A 25,672-nucleotide genomic window follows, 5' to 3' on the forward strand; every position below is an offset into this window, starting at 1 on the left:
CCATCGATATTCATCATGCATCAAAGTCTAGTACAACAACGCCCGTGCTGCCTTTCGCCTTTGACCTTTCCATTTCTTCTGCTTTATTAACAACAGCATATGCGATAGCAACATCCTGCAAACCCACGCCGACTGATTTGAATATGGTGATAGGTCCAACGAAATCGTTCGCCACACCCTTTGATTTGGGATGAAATTTTCTCCAGTTAGAATGGACATGTTCGCGCTTGTCTAGCACAAACTTCCCAATCTCAACGACCTGGCTAGGTTTTATTCCTGCTTCAATAATTTCCCCTGCTTCCACGAGACAAGCGGAAGCAGAATCAACCAGAAGTATTGGTGAATGTGTTTCATTAGTTTCGTCGTTGTGAAATGACGTTGGAATCGCTCGCATAATGAGATCGGTATCGACTTCCTTCATCTGGGGGGTGTAGCTTCCTATCAGAATAACGTGTGTGCCACTGCGTACCCAAGATGATGGAAAAAGTGGCAGATTAGACGGCGTAGCAGTTATGATAATGTCTGTATTTGAGAGGTAGCTCCTCAGTTTTGCACTCGATTCACCCGTGACGTTGAACGCGTCGTAGGCGAGAACGCTGAAATTTACAGAAGGATGTTTGACTGCTAACCGAGATGTGACGGAGGATACGCGGTCATTGATGGACCTGTTGACGATTGTGCAGGATTTCACAGATGGAAAGGCCTGAAAATGGAGATCAAGATGGGCAAGGACCTGTTCACCTGCTCCGAAAGCGACGATATGCGTGGGGGATGTGGGCCCAACAAGGGTTGTAGATAATAAGGATCCTATGAGATTACTGTGTACCATCCGGTCCTCATACAGACTGAAAACGAACCTGCTGCGTTCCTCAAAGCAGTCAAACTTCTAGCATTGACAATAGCCTTGACCGCGCCGGTGTGCTTGTCTAGCACCAGAGTGCTTGCAGGCAGTCCGCGCTTATCATCGGAACTGGAGGGTACAGAGACCACCTTTATAGCTGTTCCCATAGTAGATATTCTTGCAGGCATGAAAAGAGCGGTATGATTTTCCATCGGAATAGAGATTCGATGGGGTAAATAAGCTGTTCCGCTTTCGGGCGAGGAAATTAAAGCAAAAACATCCTCCATGAGAGATTGAAGGAATTCAACAGAGAGCTCTGCGGTAATATTCCTGACATCTGTGCCAGTGAGTACTCGCACAGACATCGTTCAAGTTCAAAGTTGTGGTCGAATTATCGATCTTCCGAGGCTGGAGTGTTCCGGTCAACGGGTAGTGGCTGTGTGATAAGATAACTTCCTCCCTCCCATGTCCTCTCGAAAACGAAAACATGTTTCTCAAAAAAGAGAGCGTTTATCGAATCGTTTGCCTGATGAACTGAATGCTGCAGACCCTGTCCCACACCTGCAGGCATATGAAGCCGACATTATACGAGGACCTCGAGGACACGTCGCTGCGCTTTCTTTAGAAGTTCGCAATGTTGATGGCGAAATGGATGTTGGCAGTGGTCTTATACGGCTTGGTGGAGATTGTACACCTCTTGATTTTCCTGATGATGACTGGCAGGACCACAAAGGCGAAGGATCGAACCATTTTAATTCAGAAGCTGTATGGGTCGATAGGTACGGTCGTCTCAAGATTTTACTTCAGAAAATGAGAATCTATTTCCTACTGATGTATAACGTGTGAATGAAGCTTCGGAATCATTATCAAGGAGGCGTCTTTTCCCTATCTTTGCTTCATTCCAAATCTCCACTTTCTCATCAGAACATTTCAGATACGATGCACGATTACTACTTGATCCTCAGACATTTTCCAATACAGGAACGAAAGTGCAAGATTATGCCATACCCATCCCGAGCTCTCCTACAGGTTGGTCTGACCTTCCCTCTGACGCCGAAGACACGTTCTTCTTTACAGCCGGAGAGACTGAGGACTACCGGAGAGAGAAACGACGACGAATGATGGAACAGACCAGAGATGAGAGGCTCAAAGCTAGGATGGAGGAAGATGGGGAAGAGATCTGGGGAGGAAGCGATGAAGAAGTAGGTCAACATGTCTACGCACCCTACGGAAATGAAACTCACTCGACTATCAAAGCCTCATGAATCACAAAAAGAAATCATGCGTCGTACTGCGAAATCCATACTCGCATCACCGAATCCCGCTCAATTGGAGCTGCGTATCCTGGCAAACCACGGCGCAGACGCGCGTTTCGCGTTTCTGCGTGGGCGATGGAGTCGTGCTTGGCGTATTGTAAAGGCTCATGCCAGAGCGGATCATAAGTTGGAACAAGAGCAAGAGGCTGCTTCGAAAGCGAATTCTCTCGGGATGGGGCTTGTTGCCGATTACGCTGACAGTGATGAGAGTGGGGAAGAAACGCAGAATGAGGTCAAAGACCAAGTTGAAAAGGCGGAAGTTGAAGTGGTTTCTACAGATTTAAATCAAGGAGAGGGTATTGAGGCAGCACAAGAACTGCGTCGCGCCCGGGCAAGAGAATGGATGGCAAATCGTCGCAAACCAATTGCCCCTTAGTTTCAACCTCAACGTTGTACCGGTGGCGTTATTTTTGTATATACCCCTGAGCCCAAATCTGTTCTGCCTCCCCTAACAGATTGACGCAAGGCAAGCGTAGATCGATAACAATAGGTTCCCTGGTATCTTCTCAACCCGAAGACGTATATTATTATATTCTGATTGTGGGCAACCACGTTACCTTAGCCACTTTAGGGTGATTAGACGCGCACGCATGCATCCTTTCTCTCTACCGCCATGTCCGACTCTGAATCCGCAGCCAGCGAAATATCTCAAGGGTCTTCCTCAGAAAATGAAACATCGAATATATTACTCACTTCCTCTCCTTCCAAAAGGCAGCGAAAACCAGGAATGGTTCAGCAATCTCGCGAAATGATTGTTCAAACCGCTTTCGACGCCTATTTTACGCATCTGGCTTCACGCGCGCAGACTTCGGCCAATATATTCTCTTCTCTGATACCTCCGCTCTCAGCTGATGAGTACGCCGAAGCGTCGTCTTCGTTTGGTAGTCAGAGAATCAAATCCGAGCTTCTGACTTCGGAGACAGAACGAAAATCTTTATTTCAGAGACTTTTGCTGGAGCTACAGGAAGGCTTTAACGTGATTTGTTACGGGTATGGCTCCAAACGCGTATTGTTAAACGACTTTGCAGTCAATTCATGTTCAAAACTCGGACACGTCGTAGTTGTGAATGCGTTCCAGCCCCACTTTGGACTGAAGGAACTTCTCTCGTGTATCGAAAATGTCCCCGGAATTGATTCCCTTCCGCTTCCCTCTAGTTCTGCAGAAAATCAAGCTCGACGAATATGTGATTTCTTTTCACGGTCAACCTCCAAGCAGCATCTCTATCTTGTTATCCATAACATCGACTCACCTGCGCTCCGCTCAATCAAAGCACAATCTTCGCTATCGCTGCTTGCTCTTAATCCGAAAATACACATTGTTGCGTCTGTTGATCATATCAACTCTCCGTTATTATGGTCGTCAGCCGAACTTTCAACTAGAAAAGACAATCAGGGAACGGGCGTGGGGGCTGGGCGAGGTTTTGCATGGCTATGGCACGATATGACTACACTCACCCCATACGACTTCGAACTATCTCAGGCTGACCGATCTTCGATCTTAGGAGCTTCGAGTAGCATGCGCAAGCGGGACGTTACCCAGAACGGGACCTCCATGGTTTCTGAAACCGCAGCATTACATGTCCTAGCATCCGTCACAGCGAAGGCGAAGAAACTTTTTACCCTCATGGCGGAAAGGCAACTAGAGGCAATTGAGGCGGCGAAAAGTTCTGGCCATGCTGATGACTTGCAGCAATATGCAGTAGCATATGACAAACTCTACCATTCCGCCCGCACCGATTTCATTGCAACAAATGATACGGCGCTGAGAGCACTTCTTGGAGAGTTTCGGGACCACGACTTAGTTGTCGGTGCACAACAAGGCTCCTCTGGTGAGGTCCTGTGGATTCCGATGAGAAAAGAGCGACTCGCAAAAGTTCTGAGTACATTGAAAGTAAACGAATGATTGGACATTTGACGTACTGGTGGGGTGAGTGAACGAAGGATATTCCAAAAATGAGATCTCAGTATCCGACAACTGCAATTTCAGGTTCTGGCCACACCTGGGCCTCAGAAAAATTACACATACGTCATATCGCCGGTGGGGGTTGACGTTGAGCGCTTGAGCACTTTTGACGAACGCGAGATGGGCTGAGCTGGTGTATACGAATTGTGGAGACGTATGTCATATCTTGCTCAATACTCCGCATTGGTACCTAGCAGGTATGTACCTGGTGGCGCACGTAGAAAGTGCTTATAATACCTTTCCATGAAACATACCGTTATCCAAAGCTCCAAATGACTTCCACCGCGTCCCAACCAACACAAACACAAACGGATTCGACGCAATCCAAAGACGCTAAAAATGCTACAACCTCAACTAAATTCGACGTCCCTGTTCCAGTAGAGCAGATCCTTGACGATAACGAAACTGTTGTAGGGACTGACGAGGTGAATGTTTGCTAATTGCTTGAGAGCAGTGCCCGCATTTTAATGTATATTAAAACGTTCCCAGTCTCCAGAAACCGAAAACAAATTCAGGTCATCCGTCGAGAAACTTCGAGACGCTATCGAAGGCTACAATACAGCGATTGCACAGAACGCAGATGAGAAAACGATTGAAATGCATGAACAAAAAGTTATCCAGGCGTTAAAGGAAACGGCAGAAAGCTCTCCGAATCCAAAGGTCAAGGAGTACTACAAGGAAAAAGCCTTGGAGTTCATGAAGGTCGGACGCACAGCGAAGAAAGTTTTGACAAACGATATAATTAAAGGCGCGCTTTTCATCCTCGCGTCGCCTGTCGCCCTGCTATCTTCCGTGGTGGTAAAATTCCATTTCCTTTTGACAATAACTCCCAGTCATTGCGCTAATGTATCTTGGAAGGTATCCACTGGTGGTCTCGTCTATGGTTTGGTGCGATATCATCATTGAGATTAGAGACACGACTAATGCGCAAACTCACAGGGCTCAGTTGTGAAAGGGGTTGGTGATCTGATGAGTGGCATGACCTTCTCGGGTACCGTCTTGGGCTCAAAAGACGAACCCAAGGCCGAGAAGAAAGATGCGGGTGTCCAAAACGAGGAGCAAGAGGAGGATAAAGAAGAAGAAGACAAACAAGAGGATACAGCAGTGGGTGAAGAAAAGGAAGATGAAGCAGAAGGTGAAAACACCACAGAGGATACAACGACAGACAAAGCTGATCGGGCTGAATAGAAGGCAACGTCGAACATTATATCAGTATTGTAGTCGATATGTTGAGTGTACTAGTAAGAAGGTTATAAACCTGTTGTACAAGTACAATATGGAGACAACTGTAAATACCTTATCACCTTGCTTACAATGGTCATCGAACATTCATAACCTCAAGTGCCTGCGCAAAATCTTACCTGGACGAATCGGAAATCTACGCTCTAGCATAGTCTAGCATCCAGGTCATGCGATACTTTCGAAAATGTTCACAAACCGATTCAAGGATTGTTTGCCGGTGAGAGTACAACTACTTGAACGTTATTGTCATCGCTCGTGCATACTAGTACGTACATACACCGCTGCTCCAAAGGTCTCAAGCTATGTGATTACTGTTCCCTTTTCCCGTTCAGCTTTTTCCTTTTCCTTTGGCGCCATCCGATTTCTGCTTTTCTTCCTTCACCTCCTTCACTTTCTTATCAAACCACTCCTGATACTCCGACCACGAATCATCAAGTTCTTTTACAAGTTGTGGATAGTTGTCGATCAAGATCTTCCACGTTCTCTTCAAAAACTCGCTATTATCTTGACCGGAATACACAGCCATGTTTCCCATGTGTGCCAAAAACTTGTTCCAAGTGAGAGGTTTCTTGTTAGGACGGACTACTTTACGACGGATTTTATAACCAAAGTCTGTGAGAGTTCCGGGATCTCCTTCCCTGTATATAAATCGAACGATAGGGCGGGCTGCGTCGGTCTTGCTGAAGGGGATGGTGCCCGTTTTGAATCCTTCTCTGCGGTCGATGACGAACCCCCACGTATCAGGAAGTTCAAAGTAGAGCTCGAATGGCTTCCAATCTATATTGTGGTCTGTGGGATCTTTGCCAGTTTCGTTACTAGGTCCAGGGGGATACTTCCGATCTATATTGTGGTCTGTGGGATCTTCGCCAATTTCGTTACTAGGAAGGGGATAAGGGTCTATTTCAGAGTCTTCGTATGACAACCGAAAGGAAATATGGTATGATTAAGTGGTTGGCCCAAGTACTGTGATTGAATATTGAATGCTTACATGGCGGCGGGGAGCCAGAGTTGGCCATTCTGTTAACACTTCCAGAACCCACTTTTCCGGTGTCGGATTCTGAAGATTCCATTCGGGGTAGTACTGATAGCGTTCGGTGTACAGATGGATCGCGAATCGACAGTGGTGAAGCTAGAGCAGCGCCAATGAGGCTAGCAAGGAGAATGCGCGTTATAAGAATGGACAGGTTAAGCCTCAGGCTATTGTGTATCGAGGCGGAGGTGCAGCGACGGGAAATCATGTGGATAATATGATGAAAAGGCTGTGGGGAGAGCGAAATTGGCGAAGGGGGAATACTCGAATGAGATATGAGGTGTGCTGAGTTATGGAAGTCCTGTTAGAGCTTGTGAAAGGTGCTGGGTAAGGATGAACCTCACCTGGCGATGAGGGAAAAAAGAATTCGGCCAGCGAAATTCCGACCTGATGGAAGGGATGGCAAGGATGTTCTTTATTTTTTATTTTTTTATTTGACTAACTAGATACGAAAAGATGGATAAAGGAGGCAGTCAGCGGTCCAATACAGCAGTTTGGAAGTGCAATCCAGGACAATGAACATCCAAAAAAAGAATCATGAACGAAGAGGACTCGAAAGAAAAGGTCAGCGTGGAGATAATACGAAGACAGTGGACACGGAATACAATGAAGCAAAAGATTTGAAAAGGGATAAGAACCACATACCGAACCGGCGTTAGTGAGAGTCTTAGAGAAGGTTAGTGAGAGACAAGAGATATCAAGAGATATCGTTATTCGGAGCGACAACTTGAACTTATGTATCTGTTCGCCCGACGGGTGACAACCAATTGCGACCTTGTCAAAGAAATGAGATGTAAAAATGACACTCTCAGTTCTTGTTTCAGCCCATCGTTTTTCTCGAAGAGCATATTCACCTAGGTTCACCTTGCTTGCCTTTGCTTCCTTTTCTATGTCAGTTACATTAGCGCGCGTGAAGCTTTTTACCACGCCGGTTTGAACCGTCGATAAAATACTTTGCCTGACATACACTAACATGCATTCGCATGTGAGCCTCCTTCGTCCGTTCCAAGTACGTCTCACATGTGGTGCTCGCTTCGAAATTCTAGTTTCGAGGGGTGTCGGTGCTGGCGCACCTCCGTAAAACAATGATCAAGACACTGTAATGATTACACAAGGATAATATACTGAGCAAGTAAGAATGTACAAGATAAGATAAGTATTCGCTCAACCGAGCTCACTGAGGAATGTAGAGCGCACTGACGAGTGCTCTAAACTAGTGGATGAGGTTTTTGCCTGGGGCGCAGCCCCGCTGGGTGGGAAAACACACAAAAAGCGGTTTGGCTGAACCTGGAGCGTCTTTATCCGAAAATTTGACGCTAGAATAATAGAGGGAAGGTGGGATCACAAAACGAGCTTAGACGAGTTTCGACGATGAGAGCGAAGTTCAAAAGCGATAAGCGCCCGCTCTCATCGCCCCATCTTATCTTATTCTCTCGGAGTAATGGACGATAGACAGTCGCGACTGAATTCGATGATGAGGGGATTACCAAAAACGGCGGTGGCTGTAACCTCGTGGGATTTGCGAATATAGAATTGACGATATTTTTCACCCTATGGCCAGTATTGCTTCGCTTCGCTCGCAATAACACTCTGGTTAACGCTCAGTGATAATTCCCTCTTTGATCAATTGACGTGAGATATCTGCGCGTTCCGCCGTGCCGTGCAGGCAGTTTGGGACAAGGCATAACGATGTTGTACGACGCGACTGCTTTCGAGCACGACGCGATAGCCTAGACTTCCAAGTACATCCGAGACCCTCTTGGCGCACTGCGGATCCAACCTTGGCATCGTTATTAATTATTAATGAGACTCGAAAATCCTAGTTCTATCACTGCATCATGCCAAACGCTTCGAACCTACTGCTCTTGACTGCGATATTCTGTCTACTACCCTCAAATGTCCGTGCATTTGGAGCGGGAGACATTCCTGATTTTGCATATCTGAACGTAATTGAACGATCAATTTAGATCATGAACGATAAGGAACGATAACTAATATTCTTATCGCAGGATAAAGCTTTCCGTCATGGAGACATCGAGAACATCCTTGAGCAGGTTCTGAAGAATGCAGCTCTCGCTGCAGGCGGAACAGGTCTGTTCGGATTTGCAAAACAAGCATTTCAGAATGTTAGCGGCGGATCCAAATTTGACAAAGGAGATATCAAAAAGGTGTACTTTGTAAGTAACCTCATATTTTATTTGTGTAAGATAGTAGTTTACCTTGTATCAGGGAAACTGGCTCCGGGATTACTCGCAAGTGTGTACAAAGTAGTTGGAGGTGATACAATCTCATACTCATTATTGACCACTCAGGCTATGGACATTGCGGGGTTAAGTAAACTGACCGCTGAAACCTTGGTGCTGGTTGTTTCTGTACTTGGGTTCATGGTGAGTGCTTTTGCTACTTCGATGTTCCATTGCTCACTGTACAGTGTTCAGACATTCGGTTTCGCTACTGAGGAGTTTGAGGTTACTGCCGACCGATTAGGCGTGTATCTGCCAGTCGTACGTGCGAATTTCAATTTTTTTCAAAGTCCATTATATCTCTGAATCTAATATATAAGGAACACATCGATAATCCTAAGTAAGTTCTTCAAAATGTTGTGGAGAAGGAAGGGGATGCTCGAAGCTTTCATCCCAAGCTTCGCCCGCCTGTCGATCCTCGTGAGCTCGAGATTGATCCTCGAAATGGCATGAAAAACTACATGGCAACCGAGGACCAGGGTTGGGATTCATCGACTGCTCACATACGTCGCACATTCCGTGCTTGTATTGAACACGGACGACGCGCTGGCGGTCGCGAAGGCTCCGATCTCTGGGAAGCATATCGTTTCCTAGGTACAGGATTACACACCAGTCAGTAGACTTCCATACAATATCTCCTACATCGCTAATTGTAAAGTGCAGTGGAGGATCTTGTTAGTGTTTTGTCATGATATTGGTACGAAATGCTCATGCTAGGGTTCAACCGTGCTAGTTAGCACATAGCAATTGGTGCGAAATAAGCTTGAGGAAGATGGGCTACTCCGAAGTGTTTTGTCATGTCGGCGAAAATACCGATATTGACACTCCTAATGGTCGAGCCCCTCCTCTTGTTACAGGCACCTTTGGGAGTGCCGATTTTTTGCACTCGCTTCTCGGTGAAGCAACTGAGTGAGCGGTCTGTTGTTCACATACCTTCTACTAATATCATGTTTTGCCAGTCATTTGAGTCAAGCCAGTGTCACATCGCTTGCGCAGAAGATGACGGATGCTTCCAATGAGTCCAATGCTTCCGGAAACATCGAAAACCTCAGAAAGATATTCTCTAAACTCCCAATGAGGGGCAGCGACGAGAAAATGAACGAAGCGGAGGAGTTGCAACAAGAGTCGAAAGCTTACAACTTTAATCCAGATGATATTGCCCCTCCAGATGTGCAGAAGCGACTTCTGGAGATGCTTGCATGGAGAGACGGTGTTTTTAGGTGGATCACAGCAAAGATCGAAATGATACCTGGGTTGTCGTCACTAATCGACGAGCTAATGAACGCACTGAATGCTTGTGTGTATCATATTACTGTTTCCAACTCAAAGGAGCATTGAATAACTTCTAACTTCAGACGTGTATACTGTGATCGCTCCTTGGCTTACGGTTTGTGATCAACTCATTTGTTGGTTATCTTCACCGTCGCTCACGTAGATATCATTAAAGCCTATTCTCACCCAGGCTACGAGCGTTCTGGGAGAGGGAAGTAAAGCTGTCATCGATACCGATGATCAGTATGAGGTACTCTGGTGATCTTGACAGGCTTGCTGAGGTATTGCGCTGATACGGAAATTTATCAGGTCTTTGACAACCCCGATGCCTCGGATCCTTCCCATAGTTTATTATCCAAGGATCACTTTGGTCTAATCCTCAATGAGCCCGCTGGAAAAGTGGCACAGATCGTTGTTGTTTATAGCACTGAACTCATCGTTAAAGTAAGAGCACGCTCTCAATTGGATATATGCTCATCATGCAACTTTTATAGGCCTGGGCCGACAACAGCGATCCTGACGAAGTGGTTGACCAAATCCTTAAAGCCTTTCATCATCCTTATTTTGCAGATAGTTATTCTTCTATCCAGCACAAAATGTTTGAAGAGATGGAACGTTGGATTGGAGAATTGAGCCCCGACGAAACTTCACAGACGATTCAGGCACTGTCCAAAGATAGTGTAAGGAACGGCAAGAATAAACGACTTACGGAGGAGAGTGAGGATGTCGAGGCTGGATACGGAACGTCAAGTACTTCTCAGTCCTATACAGAGACATCTAGTTACATGCAAGGGGGAAGGCCTGGTAAGATACGAATGAATCAAACCGTCTATGACTGAACAAGATGATAGACACAAGTTACGGCGGAGAAGAGAGCTACGGGGGCCAGTATCAACAGCAATCGCAATATAATATCGGATATGATACCGGTAAGTCTCTTGTCCATCTTTTTGTTGCATAATGGGTCAAATTGTCCTGAGCATTGACGCTTCAGACTCGCGTGGCTCGAGTCACGAATACGACTCGAGAGATAACATCCAGCAGTATCCCGATGTCGACAATAAACAAGGAACATACGGGCGAGAGGATGCCTATGATTTAGGACGCAGCCAGTACTCTAGCTCCATCGGCTATGCTGGTAGTCAGCACTATGAAGGTTATGATCCGAATCGAAGCAGGCGAAATCCGCACGGCTCTGGCCTAGGGTTCTCCAATTATGGTCGACCAACGGGGAGTTCCTATGGCTATAACCGTGAACAACAGGATCCGTATGGTTCAGATGAATATCGCTCACTTCACAGGCATGGATCAAGCGGATACGGAGAAGATAGTCGTGAACCTCGTCGATCTCAGTATGGAGAACTGGAGGACTCCTACAACTCTCAAAGTCTTGAGCAGTCCACCCATCATCGCGATGAAACGTATGGGAACAAGCAATCTGAACGCAGTCCAAACCGTACAGAACACAAGCCTCCAACTCACCACGGACATCGCCATAACTATGAGCGAGATGAGCACGAAAATGATGATTCTTACCGAAACGAGGGTTACCAATCATTCGAGCAACGTGGTGACTACGGGTCTGGCGCTCTCGATGACCGTCGTTTCGATGAAGGGTATGGTCGGGGCGAAGATTTCAGGGAAGAAGAATTTGGGGGAAGGGAGGTCAGACGCGAGAGCGGCAATAGAGAAATTCGGCATGGTGGACAACACGGAAGTCATAGGTTGAATCGTGGATACGAAGGTGGTTATGGCGAACAAGAGAACGAAACTTTTGGAGTGGAAAGGTTGAACATCGATAATGAATATGGTTTTAGACGTTGAATTATGCGCGATTCATATGTAATTTGTGAGAACAATGTAGTCTCCCCCGTATACATATCTATCTACTCTGTTTGGCGCCCAAATACATCTTTTTTATGCTCTCATGAATCAGGTCTCCGAACAATCGCCACCCCCCGAAGTGCTGGAACTTGATCCTATATGGACAACCAGTCGTACTGCCCGTCAAATTCATGCCCTTGGAGAGGTCGAAAAGGTGAGCGCTTCGCGCGTCTCCTTTTGCTTCTTGTTTGATATCAAACAATAGGATATAAGCCGTCTTCTTTCGCTGGCTGCATCCTCGATATCTCTTCTCACTTTACCCCAAACCGACAGTCCAGAAGATAACTTACCTCAGGGTGAAGAAAGATCAGAGCAATTTGTGCTTGAAGTTAGCGAATATTTTGAACGTCTGGATGTCAGTCCGTGGGCTAATCTAAAGATCGATTCAATGTTTGCTGACCTTCACACTTTACAGTCGATTCAAACGGCTATAAGATCCTCTTTGGCCCATATTCGTCATTCGCGTATAGCTCCCTCAGCAATAAATGCGCCTCCACCGGGATTTCTACCTCCTTCACTAGGCGTGGCTTTGCCTCCGGAACCCCAAGCCCCTTCCGACCCACAATCTTCACAAACAACCCGGACAACCCGTGGCTTACAAGAGGAGCGACTGGACAGGGATGCGTGGAAAGGTATTCTGAACGCGCTTACGCGTCTGAAGCGTGAAATGGATTCGAGCAAGTCAAGGTCGGAAGATACGGATATGAAATGAACGGGTGCAAGGGTATGAAAATTCGAATGCATGTATGTGAACGAGGCTGAAACGATTGATGATTTCCCTTAACAAGCTACGCAGCTTTCTGCTCGATACCCACCAGTGCCATGCGTTCGGACTTATGGAAAAATTGCAGATGTCAACAACTTTGGCTGCAGTGAGCTCCCATCAATCAAATCTATGGATCGGTGGAAACATGGTCCAGATGTCCTCCCTCTTCTTCGCAATTCCGACCACCACTATTGGGTTACACGCTGAGAGTCGGTTCGTATGACCTGGTTCCGGAATCTAGGGATAGATGGATGTTGGAACCCTATTTGCGATACCACTATTCCCGCCAGTTCCATGACGGTCGTATGATGTTCCAGATGCTGAGGTTTCTGGAAATGACCCAAGAGTTTCTGGTTCTGAATCCGAGAACTTGGCTTCCAATGAGAAATAACGGAGTTGCGGTATCGTGCAAGCCTCGGACCAACGTCGAGCAGTTCCTGAATATTGTCCGAAACTTCTTATTTATCAATCACACAAGCGTTCTCAACTATGTAAATGGGGTTGCTCAATGTTCTGTAAGCGTACTGCCCGGAGGTTCGATCTTGCACTTGATACCATTCTACATGATGAACTTTAAGCATATCATCAGCGTCTGTACTTATGGGGAGACTGAATTGCCATGGATATGTAGAAGCAAGAACGTAAAAAAGCAAGACCCGAAACTTCATATGTGTGTATCAAGCTACCCCTTGCCAATGGTACAGAACAGTTCCCTGTAGATTTCATGGACAAACTGTCAGAATAGACTGTGAGTCTAGGTCAGATATAACACATACCGTACTGCTTTCCTTCTTAATAATCTTTCGATTTACAAGTGCTATTAGGCATTTGTTTGCCCGAGCTTGATTAAGGTCAGGGGGTTTGATCAAATCGGGAACTAGTTGGAAATATGATGAGGATAGGGCATGGCATGACAGAGGAAGAAACTAACGTTTCACAGTCTGGTTTGGAGCATCCCACATCCCTTCTATCACAGCTTCCATATTGCGACGAAGATTCTGGGGTGAAGCTTTAAGTTGGAATTGAGAATGACTATTATCAGGCGTACTGGATCGCTGCCTCTGAATTCAAGCGGAAGAAAAGTAATGATTCGTTCCAGTTCCAGCTTGAAGGGAATTAGACGCGCAGAATCGCGCAAGGGAAGTTTGAAAAATGTTGCATACCGCTCTTTCTTTCTTCTCTTTTGCAGTCAACTTTAGCTTCTTACCCTTGACGACCTTTTTTGTCTTTGCAGGGGCGGAACTGTTGTTACTATTCATAGTGAAAGTGGCCTCCGGATCAGCTATGATGGTCGTTTGGTCATTTACGCTGCCTTCAATGGATGAGGGTCGGGTTGATTTTGCCTGGAGTTGAGCTTGTAGCGCTTGCATCGCGGTAATGGCGTTTCGTTCTGGAAGACGCGTTGTATGATGGGGGGATCGCAAAATAGATATAGAGCAATGGCACCTGCGCGTCTCTCAGCTAGTATAAAGCTGCCATCGTGAGGTGCCTTTGGAACAGGATAATCATAAACATAAACGCAATCTTTGTAGTACATGTGCACAAACCTGCGGCCAGTCTACGGTTAACGCGTTCATATTCATCACGTACAGCCAGCTGGCAAAAGATTCATTGAAAGTGTCCAAAGTGTCGCTCAGATGCTTTAATCCTTCAACGTTTGTCTGTAGAGTCTCCGTCTCATCTATGAATTCGGACATTGCTGGTTCTAGGAAACCAAGGCCATGAGGAGCATCTGGATAGGCGCCAGAGCGGGAAAGCCGGAGTAAGGAACCTTGAGAGATTCTTCGAAGAGGTGTTCTATGAGGCGTCTGCATGATGAGTACGATTAGGGAACAATGACCACTCAATTAGCAGATATTTTGTGCCAGTTTCTGAATAAATCTTTACACTTTCGCCAGAATCTATTCAAATATAGTAGCTTTGTCATACTTTTGCAACAATGGGCAACGACATCATCACGTGACTTCTCCAAAAACGGAACTCATTGTTATCCTCTATAGCCGAAGACCATTGTCCTCCTCAATAGTTACTTCTGAATCTTATTGTCCATCAGGTCAATGGACCTTGCATCAATAAAACCCGCCACTCTCACCATGGGCTTCTCTCGTCTTCCCTTGACTTTTCTGTTCTACACCCAACGACTTTTATACGACTTGCCCATATCATGACTTCTGTCTCTAGTTGTAAGTCGTCTTCTGTTAACAATGGAATTTCTAACTAACTTGTCAATTATAGTTCTGAAACGCAGTGCCCGCTCTCGTGCTCGCAAGAGCTCTCCTTTGCAATTATCCACAACCGATCTCCATATCATTCCCGAAGAAGACGAAACATCACGTCCTTCTTGCTCGTCTTCGACCAGTACTTCTCCTTCGAATACCCCAGAGCTCAAGAGGCGCAGGTGTGTATTTTCTACTCTGCTTCTACCTCTTTTTCTGATGTCATTTCTAGACCTATCTCGCCCTATGAAATCCGGATCGCTAAGACCCAAAATCAAGATTCTGACGAAGACTTTGCGTACAACTCGGACTTGCTTTCCGCACCACGACCTGCGCCACGACCTCCATGCGGTGTCTCCCCGAGCTCTTCACCTGACTCTTTTTGCTTGACTTTCACAGAAGAGTCATTCAAATTTCCTCACCCTCCGTTGCCGACACCTTCTTCGTCGGACCGTCATTTTTTCGCGCAATCTCCACTGTCCAGTCCGAGCTCTGACTCGTCTGCACTTCCACCTACGCCCACTTCATCGGATGATGAATTCCATCGTCCCCCACCTCCAAATTTCATTGCGCGTAGAGTTTCCATTCGACCGCTCATGATTGTAAAACACGACGCGTTACCTTCCATGTTCAGCAAATCTCCATCAAACTTCTCCGAAGCCGAGTTCTCTTCTTCGGAAGAATCAGAACCCGAATCAGACTCAGAGTGGTACGGTCGTGAACTCAGCCAGATGGTCACCCTGCGCTCTGCACTACCACCCAATTTTCCTCACACTGTCAAAACTGAATCTGCCAGACCAGACTCTATGGTTGGTTCGGTGTATGGTGGATCTTCCCCAGCTTCGAGTTTCTCATCCACTCTCCCATCACCACAGCTAGACCCAACTTCCTCTCGCCGGCGGTTTACCATTCCTTCGCGCTCACCGCCACCTCCTCCCCGTGAATCGGTAGTCCCTTCGCCGGCAGTTTTTGAAGATGATGACTTCTTTACACAGGTGAGGAATCCCGAGCCTAGTCGCAGGCCACCTCCTCGCACGAGCATTCCAGCCGACTTCGGTTTCTTCCCCGAGGATGTTGGTGAAGCTGCTTTTCCCGACGAAGAAGAAGATGACGAAGAGGATTGTGATAATATCCTGACCTACTATGTCGAGGCAGAATCTTCTACATTATCTGGATCGTCTGATAGCTTCTATTCACAACCTTCTCACACTGAACGTTTCTCTATCTCTGATCTCAATGGAGAATTCCAATTCGCTATCGACACCGAAATCGACCGCCCCATGATGCTCCCTTTGTCGCTACCCAACTCTCCGATCGATCTCGAATCCGACATTGCTAACGGACTAGCTGAGCTGCGCATGCGTCCCGAAGCTGATGCTCCCGTAGACGAAATAGCAGACGACCTACCTATCCTGACGAAACCCTCAACTTCCGTCACACGGTCTGCGAGTTTGTTGGCCCGTCGACAAATGCGCAGGAATATGACCGTGTCGGTTCCTTTGGCAATCGACTGGAATTTGTCGGAGGAGGAGGAAATTGCCGCCGACGAAGCGAGGGATGAAATTGCAGTTCAAAATGCAGTTTACTCCGCTCCCGCTCCTTCCATCGCTGTTTGTTCCCCAGAAGAAGCTCCACCAGCTGAAGACGATGAACCTGCCTACGAGGATCACGAGCTTCGTCTAAAACATTCCAATCCTCAGCTTCGTTCACGATGGAGCTCCTCTACGTTGTCTTCCATCCGCGAAGAACAGCAGAATCGCGGCTGGCGTAGCTCCAAACTGCGATTGTACTTTAGTAGCTCCAAGAAACGAAGTATATCTACTTCCTCCGGTTTGTTATCTCCTACCACTCCGACTACCCCGTCAAAGCCTAAAATCGACTCTAAGCAGAAGGCCCGAAATAAAAAACGCGGAGTCGTTGTCGTGGGTCCTCCTAGCTCCGCTTCCGCGTCCTCCGGTTGGAGTTATGGTTCATCGCTCCAATCGCCTGTGCCCAAAATTCCCGCTTCCACTCCGACGACTGGTCCAATGTCACCTTACTACAACTATGAAAATCGCTCGCCTGTCTCCAAACGCCATCGTCAAACAGAGTCTGATGATGTCATGGTCATCGGTTATGGACACCACCCTGGTGCACACGGAGGCGTTGGAGTCCGCAGGAGAGGTAGTACCAGTACGTCTTGCAGCAGTGCTCGTGGCAGCGGAGCCAGTGACGCCTCTAGTATCCTCAGTGGCTCAAGCAGCGCCAGTTCTGGGTTACGGCGAAAACCTATCCCCGTCGAAATGTTTTTGAGGGCTTAAAGCATCCTTTCTTTTTTTGTTATTACAGTTCCTACCCTTTGCTTGCATTAAACGATTCTCAACGCATATCACAATCTTTACCACATTCATAGACATTGACGATTTATCACAAACGACTCTTACTTATTCTCTTGCATGTTTTGAACAACACCCTGTAGCCTATAGTCCCTTTCGATCTTCTATATCCATAATCCTGCTCTTTGCTCTGATAGCTAGTACTACCTACTTACATGTAATTAATAGTTTCTTACAATGAAAGCTCGAAGCTGCCTCCCATTCCAGTGCGATCTCCTTGATAATGACACCTCTGTTAGTCGATTATACTTACATCGATACATATACATAGGTCAGAGCTCAGAAGTACAAATTTTCTCCTTCGCTGATCCCTACAAGGCAGCTTCTTCTAGGAAAGCTTCCGCCGACAATAAATCATTATCTTCGGCCAATAGAGGCTCTGTCCTTGCCTTTATCTGTACAGCGAACGTTTAACCAGTTCAGAGCGGGAGGGTTTGAAACGTTTAGCCCACCACAACGTCTCTGAGTTCACCTACGGCTCTCCCCATCCTGACACTAGTATCAATCACCATCTTTTGCGATTCTTCAACCAGTCTTCTCTGAAATGGCAACAACCTCAGTCATCAGTTTCTCCGAAACAAACGTTCTCGTCCTATTTTTCGACCTACAGCGTTTTTCAGGTCCCACTCTTCTGCACCATCAGCGATCATCTTGTCAAGTTTCAGTTGTAGATCCACAGTATCTTTGCGATAGAGAGTGTTTTCCTTCCAAAGTCTTGTCGATTGTTTCGCGGAGTTGAACGTTGGGTTGTGTTACATTGATACGACAACCGCCGGAATCAGGAAAAGGAAGAATTGAAAGAATTGAGAATATGACAGTCAGATTGAAGGAAGAGAAGGAATCGGATAAGAAACTCCGTCTCATGGTCTGTAACAAGTAACTTCGTACCGTTTTGCTGCTCCAGATTTTATTCTGAGTTGGCGTATCAAAGCTGCAATTTCACTCATGGTGGTTTACGATCAAAGAAGGGAAAGATCAGCACATTTTTCCTTACATTTCCAACCTGAGCCATTTGAACAGATTTGAACCGGTGCGTTAATGACTCTTCGTATGATGAGTTGATTCATCCTTTACTATCAATTTGTCACGGGAAACGTCGAGTTTTATTGCACGGTTCTTCCAGCTTCCGTTCCCTCAAAATCCACCCTGGTGTGGTCCCGGTCAATATATGAGTTCTATTTGTTTCTCCGTTTCACAATTTCTCATGAACCGCGGCTATTCAGATTCAAATCCTGAACTCGAAGCGGCTTTAGGGAAGGGAAACTCGATATCAATGTTGATGCCCAAAGTAAGGATTCTACTTTCAATGATTGCACATGCCCTTGAGCTACGCTTAATGATTTCCAATTCCCATTCCTCGTTCGTGCTTCGTCTTTCGATCGTGTGCACGGGATTTACATGCATTGCTTACCGGTACCGTATTTTTGGTGAGCAAAGAGGAGCAAAGTCGAACTGTCGATAACTTTAGAAACTCCATCCATCGTCAGACTATTTTGACTGACTATTGTTCAGCGATGGGACTGCGATTTCCCATTTCTCCTCACCACCAACGTTTGAGGGTACCTTTGTTCTCCAAAATACCGGTTTCCTTTCAACGAATCCCGGATTACCAGCGATCGGTCATGATGCGGTCTTGCGGTCCAATTGCTTTGCACTTTGGGGTGAATTCCAAGCTCGGAGCAGGTAGCTCAAACCTCTCGAGCAACCTACGATATGTCCGGGTCCTGCTTGAGGTTATAGGATGTCTCGTCCAGTATTTATTGATAGATTATTTATTCGACTGCCGTCTCGGAAACAAAGCTCTCTTGCTTTCAAGATACAAATCTTTGAGTGCATGTACATATACACTCTCATCATTTCTACTGTAACGTCACAGGCCATGGTTTCCTACATAGAAAGTTGTGCCATCTATTATCTGCAACCATGAGGCAAAGCTGCAATTTTGGCCCTGAACCACTTCCAGTGATCGTCGGCTTATATTGATCAGTAAAATACATCCTTGCCACGGAAGCAAAATTCTTAATTTACTTGGCTCTTAACTCCAGCTTGAGGTTGAAGAAAGTGTTCGTTGTTTTCGAAAAGTACAATGCTCAGACTGAGTACAATGACGAACTGTATACTTGTTTGTACACAAAGTCGTCAAGGTTGTGTGTGTACAGATTTGTACAACCTTTGCTTTCGACTTCTTTCGAAAGCAAAGTTATTGTTCCCGTCCTCTTATCATCTTTTTTCTCTTTTTCTGTAACGAAAAAAAACCTTTTACAGTCACGACCCAGGACGAACGATACGACTTTTTGCCCTTTTTTTTCCAGCATGGATCATCAACAACCGCAGCAGCACCAGCTTGATGAAATCGCTAGCCATAGCTTTACTTTCTATTCCACAGACCAAGAACCGGCTTTCAATGTGTCCTACAATTCTGCTGCGATGAGTCCATACCATGTTGTTGGACACGACGGCAGTCACACGCGTGGGTCGTCCTGAACAATTACTTACTACAACACATGTTCATCAGATAATCTCTCCAGGCCAATTGTCTGTCGAAGACTTACAGCAGCAGGGCTTACAGTATCCAAACATGATGATGCCTACTCATCAATATCACGATCCGTATAACACATCTCCGGTGCCTCATGTTCCCATTCCCCTTTCCCATTCTCCTCCGCCTCCTTCGCCTGAGCTTTACGATCCTCTTTCGCCTCCCGTCTCTGGTTCGGACACTTCTGCCGACGGCTTGTACAATAGCAGCGGCAACAATTCCCCTTCTTCGTCCCGTGCCAACAGTCTTGTCCACCGGCACACCCGCTATAATCCTACGCCTTCTCCCACCAGCTCGTCTGGCAGGCGGAGCCGCGGACGATCCCAAGACTCCGACGAGGACGAGATGGGTCCCTACCAAGAAAACCTTGCTCACTCTAGGAAAGAGGCCACCCGAAAACAAAGGATAGAGGCGGAACAACGGCGCCGAGACGAACTCCGAGACGGTTATGCCAAACTGAAGGACGTCCTTCCTGTGTCCAACCAGAAAAGTAGTAAGGTATCGCTACTAGAACGAGGCAAGTCTCTCCTTATCGATCGCTCCCGATAACGCGCCTTCTGATCCCTTTTGTCCAGCGACCAACCACATCATTCATCTCGAAGCTGTGAACCGTGAACTGCAGACTCGACTCGCGGCATTGGAGTCGGAGATGCATAGGCTTCGTAATCTCAACGAGAAAATCTCGCTCACGTCAAACACACCCTCTCCTGGGATGTTTTCGGAAGCACGGCCACTCTCACCTCCGCCAGATATGCCTCCTCAAACAATCATTCCCAGCCGTGTACATCATGTTCAGTCGGACAACTCGGGTCATTCTAGTCCATCGATGTCGGATGGTGGCTATCAATGAGATGAAAAAATTGTTTTTGCTTGCTCTTCACAACAAAAGGACTGCTTTTAATCATCTTCTATCACGCATTCTTTCCATCTTTTTTCTCGCAATTCCTCTTTGTTCTCTTCGTCTGCAGTTCAGCTTTTGGTCGCATAGATTATCAATTCCACGGGGTCAGGCTCAGTCGAGCGAGTGAGGACGCTGGGTCGTATAGTGCTGTGCGCTCTGGCTATTACTTTCCTGCGAACCCTCGCAAACATCAATTCTCCAACTTGACGTTGAGGGGTTCTTGTCCGACTGCAGCGTGTTGATGCTATCGTACTGCCATCTCGTCGATCGATATCACTCGAAATAAATTCCTGGCGAATTTAGAAAATTCCATGATACTTTCTTCCCGGAATCTCGCCAGACTGCAGCCTCGTTTTTTCCCCGATAGAAATGCTCGATACGAAGCTCAATCAGAGATTGGCAAGGACAACACACCTCCTCCTCCTCCGCTATCCTTACTTGCTATTTCTCATCTCCTGATCGGCTTGTGTACACGCATATTTTCGAGGCCGGCACGAACAATGTGTCCTACCATTGATGGGCGGGACACAAAATGACTCATGATTCTTGACGAATAACGGTATGCATGCTCTATAGATGAAGATCTGGTGGAGAACTTTTCAGAAGCTAGGTTAGGCCACAACCAATTGCCCCTTTGCTATGCATTCAGGTGTTGACGTCCGCCTGCAGCCTTTGCTTGATGCGGGCCGCGCGCGAGAGCGTCGTGCTTTGAGAGAGATGAACTTGAGCGTACATCGGTGGACAGCATCTTGGTTCGGACCATTAAATATCTCCTCTATACGAGCTCGGTGGGACATTTGTGTATGTAGTTTTGTATGTATTCACTTGGCGTACCCGGCTTGAATGTAAATGCTAACAATGCTTCTCTTGGGAATATGCGCGAACTTGAAGTTTATGTGCAGGTGGCTTAAGAGCTGGAGGCGTGAGCTAAACATGTTTTTACCACACTTACCTTATATATCGAAAAGTCAAGTCGGGGTGTGAATGTGGCCCTATGCACTGGCCTAATTGGGTATAGTTATTCGAATGCAAGGAAACCAAATCGAGGGGTCAAAATATCTGGCGGGTAAGTAGGTATTCATGAGCATTCGAATTTTACCTATCCGTGTACCTATCGCCTGTCCCCTCACACAATTGAGAAATGGCCTCCGTCGAAGACGCACTGGCCTTTGTCCAAATCAAGATTCAAGTCAGCGAGCAAAGATTCTGGTTAAAAAGCCTTGATATAAAGATATACTAGCTGAGATTCGAAAGACCATATGGGAATGGATTTGCGTACTGGCGCGGGTTCTGTGGATGAGATACTTGGGAAATAAAACCATCTGCAAACAATGTGGTTGGTTGAGGTCATGCCAGGTACACTGCGGTAAGCTGATTCCTTGAGGTGGAATCGACTCTGATACACTCAAGTTAAGCAAACTTGCGAGCATAGAGTTCGAGTGGTTTTGTTTGGGTTTTGAGAGCACATGTTAATAGACTGCGACCCCAGCCTCGTTTCGAGGTTATTGGGGGCCTCCTGAGGGATAAACTGCCTCGTATGAAACCTGTTTGAAATAGCTGGAAGCCTTCTTCCTTGTATCAGCCAGAGTCGGACCACTAGTCAAGTCGGAGAAGCAACTTAAGAACTGATTTATGGTTGGATTTATGACAATCACCCGCTATCAAAAGCCTACAGAGCAACCATTCCGCCTTCCACGAGCTAATTGGAGGATTCCAAAAATAAGTAGGTGACTAGAAGTTCGGTAAGATGATTTGGTTAAACGTGAGAGGTCTGTACTTACGGAAATACCGTACTTGATAAAGTGGTCCAATGAACGAGAATCCTGCATATCCTTTTGTCCGCCGATGTATCATCTGAGAGTTCTTGAGCATTCAAGTCAATCTCGGTCAATCGAGTCAGCTGGATGAATTTTGAAGAATGCTCAGGAGGAACTGCCTCCGACAAATTAATGTTATATTAATGATATCTCGGGATCGTTTCCCAAGCGAGCTTTCCGAGTATATTATCGAAGTTGGGATTTTGAGACTGTGACTACCAGCGCATGTTTATGTCTGTGTTGAGGACTGACAGATCGGTTTGAGAGCCTCGAGCCGTTGAACAGTGCAAATTCGCAGTGGGTCCCAGCGTGTCCATTATTCCCATTCGACATGACCCCGTAGATTTTACCACAGAGGCTGGCCCTCGACTGTGAAATTAAAGCAATATCTTACATACCGCACTGTCTGCCTCGGCATTTGAATGAGATCCGAGTACATGAGGAAGAAATCTTAGGCCGACCTTGAAGATAGGATCCATGCGCTTCAAGCATGCATGAGTCAAATACGCGTACGAGCTCCCAGTCAAATTTGTCTCTGAAACCGCGGCAGATCGAGTGGAAGTTGAGTTCGCATCTTCAATGAAGGGTATCAAGATGAACTGATACATGAATGACGAACAGGGTATTGTCAGCTTTGACAGTTAAGCACACAACTCGAAGGAGATTAGTCGGGGACATTTCTCGCAGCAGCAGAGATTTGGAGCGACCGCGACCGCGACACTCTGCAATATCTCTAGAACGCAGTCCCAGAATATGACCGGCATCAATTTATCGTCCCCGTAATAATCGGGAGGGGCATCACTGCTTGCGATAACGGAGGTTAAATGTTAAGATCTAGTTGAGTTGGAATCGGTCCCGCAAACACTGAAGAGTTTGAAGAATAGTGCAAGCAGGAAGAGAAAATTGGACACAACTTTCCGTTGAGGCTTCACAAAAGCATATGATTTAACTTTCACAAACAGCGGTTCAAGTATTTCCAGCACTTACAGTTTACTACATGAAGAACCTGATTACTGCAAAAAATCAAGTGATCGCAGAATCAGTGATCGTATAACATGCCTGCTTGTAAACGCGAGGCAACTAAGTTGAAGCACCTGTAACGGAAAACCCAGCACAAGCGAACGGAGTGTTTTGAGTTGCAATGTTATTCCGTTCAAGGAAAATAATGATTCGTACTTCCTTTGCGACGAATCAAAGGTCAGATCCAACACATAAGGATGAAAACCAGTCGTTTGGCGGTCACTGAATTGAAGAATACCTGAAATTTATTGTAGGAAATTTGGAATTTAATTAACGACAGCCTCCCCTAGCTTCTGGAATCAATCCTCGAGTTAAGTTCTGAAGGAGTCACCTCTTGCATATATGGCTAGACGTGGCGGGCATGAAGACACGAGTTAGTTTCTTCGAAAGAATGGATTTTGTTGGGATGCAGAACAAGACCTTCGAATAACGATCCACCTATAAAGTAATGCGCTTTTCGTGGTACCGTGTCTAGATGGTCGGACGAGCCAACCGACTACCGACGCGTCGGGTGAAGAAAAGCCTAGAAAAGCCGAAGACTGAAGTCACACAATTCTTCTGTACCACACGTGGTGTGACGTGGTGTGGCCACTAAGTGACCACCTTTCCTTGCGACGACGACGACGACGGCTGACGACTAGTGACGACCGTCTCGTTGACCTCCCTAAATACCCTGCTTGCTATAGCGTCTCTCTCTCTCCGCGAAACCCTCTATTCACCCGCACAGCCTCTCATTAATAACGATGTGGTATGTGCATTTCCTACTATCTTGAGAGAGAGCATCAGTTTAAACATATTATATTGTATCTAGGTGTGATAACTGTTTGCTTGTTCTCCCTCTGGTGAGGATCCGGTGCTGCTAGCGGCGTAGTTTGGTTTAACTCACATGTAATATCACACAGAGGGGCGGCGCAATGGCATGGGCCATCATCATTGCTGTGCATTCCTCTTATCTACTTCCGTTAAATCTTGTTTACTCTACCTACCTCTAGCTTTATAGTATTGCTGGGGGTATCTTTCTTCTCATTCGGTAAGAGTATACAGGGTGTAGCTGCTAGTGTGCTAATCAAAAGTCGCATCGCGTCTCAGTGGACAATTCCTTTTCTTCGAGGCCGATGAGTGGTGCGATTGATCCCAGTAACGTCAATCTCGTACTAAAAGCTCTTCTTTTAACCCATTCAGGTATGTTTACGGCGGTGTCGGTTTGGCTGTGGCTTTCGTTGCGGTCATCGATATCTTTGCTCTTTCCAATGTGCGTTCCCTCAGTGGTTGGAGCTAATTGACATCCTCACCTCAATGGGTTGTTTTAGCGGTCTTATATTTGGACGCGAGTGTGCAAATTCTTGTGGCCCTTCATTATTGTTATTTCTGCCGTGAGGGCTATTCTTATGATTGTGGAGCTTAATCGCGGGTTCGAACTTTGTTCTTTTTCTATCTTGCTTGCACTGATGCTAATGTACCCTTCAGGCAAGACCATATTATTTGGGAATGTCAAAACGGCGGTCAACTATATTCCTCGAATGCGACAACTATATCAACAACATCAGATGATTCGACCACCTTTCCAGCCGGTTTTTGTGCAGCGGGATTCTCGAGTATATATGTTGTATTCATTGTCTCCCTACTTGTGGATCTTGTATTTCAGGTAGATCGTCCTTATCTATTTACGTCCTTTCATACCTTCGCTGATGTTGGTCCCACTTTTTTCCCGCTTTAGATATACATGTACTTCATGACATGGCGTTACCAGAAGCGACTGGAACATTACAGCTCAATGAAAGGTCCTTACGCAGGAGGTAAGCCGCTTTTACATCCCCTATTCAACGATCCTCCTTATCTGATGATGTGTCAAAAGGCTATTACAACGCGTAAGCGCCCATTTGTGCAGTCGTGTCGTTTTTGCCCGGTCACCACTTTGGACATTATTTATGGCTTATATTGCGCTTTCATGAACTTTACGACAAACTAATGCTTTACGATGACGGTGAAACCGCCAACTTCATGATAATGAATGAAACCATTTTTCTTATGACCATGTTCTGGAAATGTGAATATCTCAGGTTCTAACGGTTTTTGGGTCGTTATACTCAGATTGTCCCTGGGTTCGTACTGGTTTGTACATACATGATGGGCGCAATCAGTCGTGTGCACAGTGGTCAGCTAGGTTTCGCTTCTCAAATGAGGTTTCTAGCAACCCCCTTCAGGAAAACCTCTATAGGATTTCGAGGCAGTGCTTTGTTCAATCAC

The 25,672-nt window shown here is 46.3% G+C and overlaps 12 protein-coding genes across 12 annotated transcripts; 8 read left to right on the top strand and 4 right to left on the bottom strand.

Annotated features, from left to right (window-relative positions):
• Window positions 1–13: 13 nt before the first annotated feature.
• On the bottom strand, window positions 14–1,206 carry C8R40DRAFT_1157614 (uncharacterized protein; the record flags this gene model as incomplete). Its single annotated transcript, XM_046229643.1, has 3 exons — window positions 14–178; window positions 218–807; window positions 858–1,206. The coding sequence occupies 3 exons, from the start codon at window positions 1,204–1,206 to the stop codon at window positions 14–16; spliced, it is 1,104 nt and encodes a 367-aa protein (XP_046092236.1).
• Window positions 891–2,652, top strand: C8R40DRAFT_20378 (uncharacterized protein). The gene is made up of 3 exons (XM_046234335.1): window positions 891–1,620; window positions 1,776–2,043; window positions 2,099–2,652. The coding sequence occupies exons 1-3, from the start codon at window positions 1,307–1,309 to the stop codon at window positions 2,531–2,533; spliced, it is 1,017 nt and encodes a 338-aa protein (XP_046092237.1). The 5' UTR covers window positions 891–1,306; the 3' UTR covers window positions 2,534–2,652.
• C8R40DRAFT_20125 (origin recognition complex, subunit 2) lies at window positions 2,607–4,256 on the top strand. Its single transcript, XM_046234324.1, has 2 exons — window positions 2,607–4,084; window positions 4,145–4,256. Exon 1 carries the CDS (start codon window positions 2,771–2,773, stop codon window positions 4,058–4,060), a length of 1,290 nt encoding a protein of 429 aa, XP_046092238.1. The 5' UTR covers window positions 2,607–2,770; the 3' UTR covers window positions 4,061–4,084; window positions 4,145–4,256.
• Window positions 4,257–4,392: 136 nt separating this feature from the next.
• Window positions 4,393–5,308, top strand: C8R40DRAFT_1164558 (uncharacterized protein; the record flags this gene model as incomplete). The annotated part of the gene is made up of 3 exons (XM_046230524.1): window positions 4,393–4,545; window positions 4,610–5,008; window positions 5,060–5,308. The coding sequence occupies 3 exons, from the start codon at window positions 4,393–4,395 to the stop codon at window positions 5,306–5,308; spliced, it is 801 nt and encodes a 266-aa protein (XP_046092239.1).
• A 382-nt stretch (window positions 5,309–5,690) lies between these two features.
• On the bottom strand, window positions 5,691–6,600 carry C8R40DRAFT_1064878 (uncharacterized protein; the record flags this gene model as incomplete). The annotated part of the gene is made up of 2 exons (XM_046225593.1): window positions 5,691–6,271; window positions 6,351–6,600. The coding sequence occupies 2 exons, from the start codon at window positions 6,598–6,600 to the stop codon at window positions 5,691–5,693; spliced, it is 831 nt and encodes a 276-aa protein (XP_046092240.1).
• A 1,630-nt stretch (window positions 6,601–8,230) lies between these two features.
• Window positions 8,231–11,731, top strand: C8R40DRAFT_1164560 (heterokaryon incompatibility protein Het-C-domain-containing protein; the record flags this gene model as incomplete). Its single annotated transcript, XM_046230525.1, has 15 exons — window positions 8,231–8,338; window positions 8,402–8,569; window positions 8,622–8,648; window positions 8,705–8,779; window positions 8,831–8,896; window positions 9,004–9,247; window positions 9,299–9,309; window positions 9,369–9,544; window positions 9,595–9,932; window positions 9,991–10,022; window positions 10,083–10,157; window positions 10,217–10,351; window positions 10,402–10,711; window positions 10,759–10,836; window positions 10,902–11,731. The coding sequence occupies 15 exons, from the start codon at window positions 8,231–8,233 to the stop codon at window positions 11,729–11,731; spliced, it is 2,673 nt and encodes an 890-aa protein (XP_046092241.1).
• A 96-nt stretch (window positions 11,732–11,827) lies between these two features.
• On the top strand, window positions 11,828–12,688 carry C8R40DRAFT_20112 (uncharacterized protein). The gene is made up of 4 exons (XM_046234322.1): window positions 11,828–11,945; window positions 12,005–12,146; window positions 12,207–12,515; window positions 12,580–12,688. The coding sequence occupies exons 1-3, from the start codon at window positions 11,923–11,925 to the stop codon at window positions 12,501–12,503; spliced, it is 462 nt and encodes a 153-aa protein (XP_046092242.1). The 5' UTR covers window positions 11,828–11,922; the 3' UTR covers window positions 12,504–12,515; window positions 12,580–12,688.
• Window positions 12,689–13,234: 546 nt separating this feature from the next.
• On the bottom strand, window positions 13,235–14,371 carry C8R40DRAFT_1164562 (DASH complex subunit Dam1-domain-containing protein; the record flags this gene model as incomplete). Its single annotated transcript, XM_046230526.1, has 7 exons — window positions 13,235–13,270; window positions 13,334–13,434; window positions 13,489–13,555; window positions 13,606–13,662; window positions 13,721–13,947; window positions 14,004–14,046; window positions 14,105–14,371. The coding sequence occupies 7 exons, from the start codon at window positions 14,369–14,371 to the stop codon at window positions 13,235–13,237; spliced, it is 798 nt and encodes a 265-aa protein (XP_046092243.1).
• Window positions 14,372–14,539: 168 nt separating this feature from the next.
• C8R40DRAFT_1076694 (uncharacterized protein) lies at window positions 14,540–17,362 on the top strand. The gene is made up of 3 exons (XM_046226940.1): window positions 14,540–14,740; window positions 14,793–14,955; window positions 15,006–17,362. Exons 1-3 carry the CDS (start codon window positions 14,722–14,724, stop codon window positions 17,071–17,073), a joined length of 2,250 nt encoding a protein of 749 aa, XP_046092244.1. The 5' UTR covers window positions 14,540–14,721; the 3' UTR covers window positions 17,074–17,362.
• On the bottom strand, window positions 17,363–18,149 carry C8R40DRAFT_1076699 (tubulin binding cofactor A-domain-containing protein). The gene is made up of 4 exons (XM_046226941.1): window positions 18,037–18,149; window positions 17,757–17,862; window positions 17,601–17,687; window positions 17,363–17,543 (listed from the first exon to the last, which is right to left on the bottom strand). The coding sequence occupies exons 1-4, from the start codon at window positions 18,093–18,095 to the stop codon at window positions 17,460–17,462; spliced, it is 336 nt and encodes a 111-aa protein (XP_046092245.1). The 5' UTR covers window positions 18,096–18,149; the 3' UTR covers window positions 17,363–17,459.
• A 1,090-nt stretch (window positions 18,150–19,239) lies between these two features.
• On the top strand, window positions 19,240–20,882 carry C8R40DRAFT_21184 (uncharacterized protein). Its single transcript, XM_046234359.1, has 3 exons — window positions 19,240–19,618; window positions 19,677–20,204; window positions 20,263–20,882. Exons 1-3 carry the CDS (start codon window positions 19,462–19,464, stop codon window positions 20,535–20,537), a joined length of 960 nt encoding a protein of 319 aa, XP_046092246.1. The 5' UTR covers window positions 19,240–19,461; the 3' UTR covers window positions 20,538–20,882.
• Window positions 20,883–24,237: 3,355 nt separating this feature from the next.
• On the top strand, window positions 24,238–25,394 carry C8R40DRAFT_1032120 (uncharacterized protein; the record flags this gene model as incomplete). The annotated part of the gene is made up of 8 exons (XM_046223231.1): window positions 24,238–24,267; window positions 24,328–24,363; window positions 24,418–24,455; window positions 24,515–24,547; window positions 24,608–24,677; window positions 24,736–24,836; window positions 24,893–25,070; window positions 25,143–25,394. Coding segments are annotated over 8 exons (738 nt in total), but the record flags the coding sequence as incomplete, so codon positions are not given.
• Window positions 25,395–25,672: the final 278 nt, after the last annotated feature.

This window comes from Lentinula edodes (genome assembly GCF_021015755.1).
Source record: "Lentinula edodes strain Le(Bin) 0899 ss11 chromosome Unknown C8R40scaffold_1, whole genome shotgun sequence".
NCBI lineage: Eukaryota > Fungi > Basidiomycota > Agaricomycetes > Agaricales > Omphalotaceae > Lentinula > Lentinula edodes.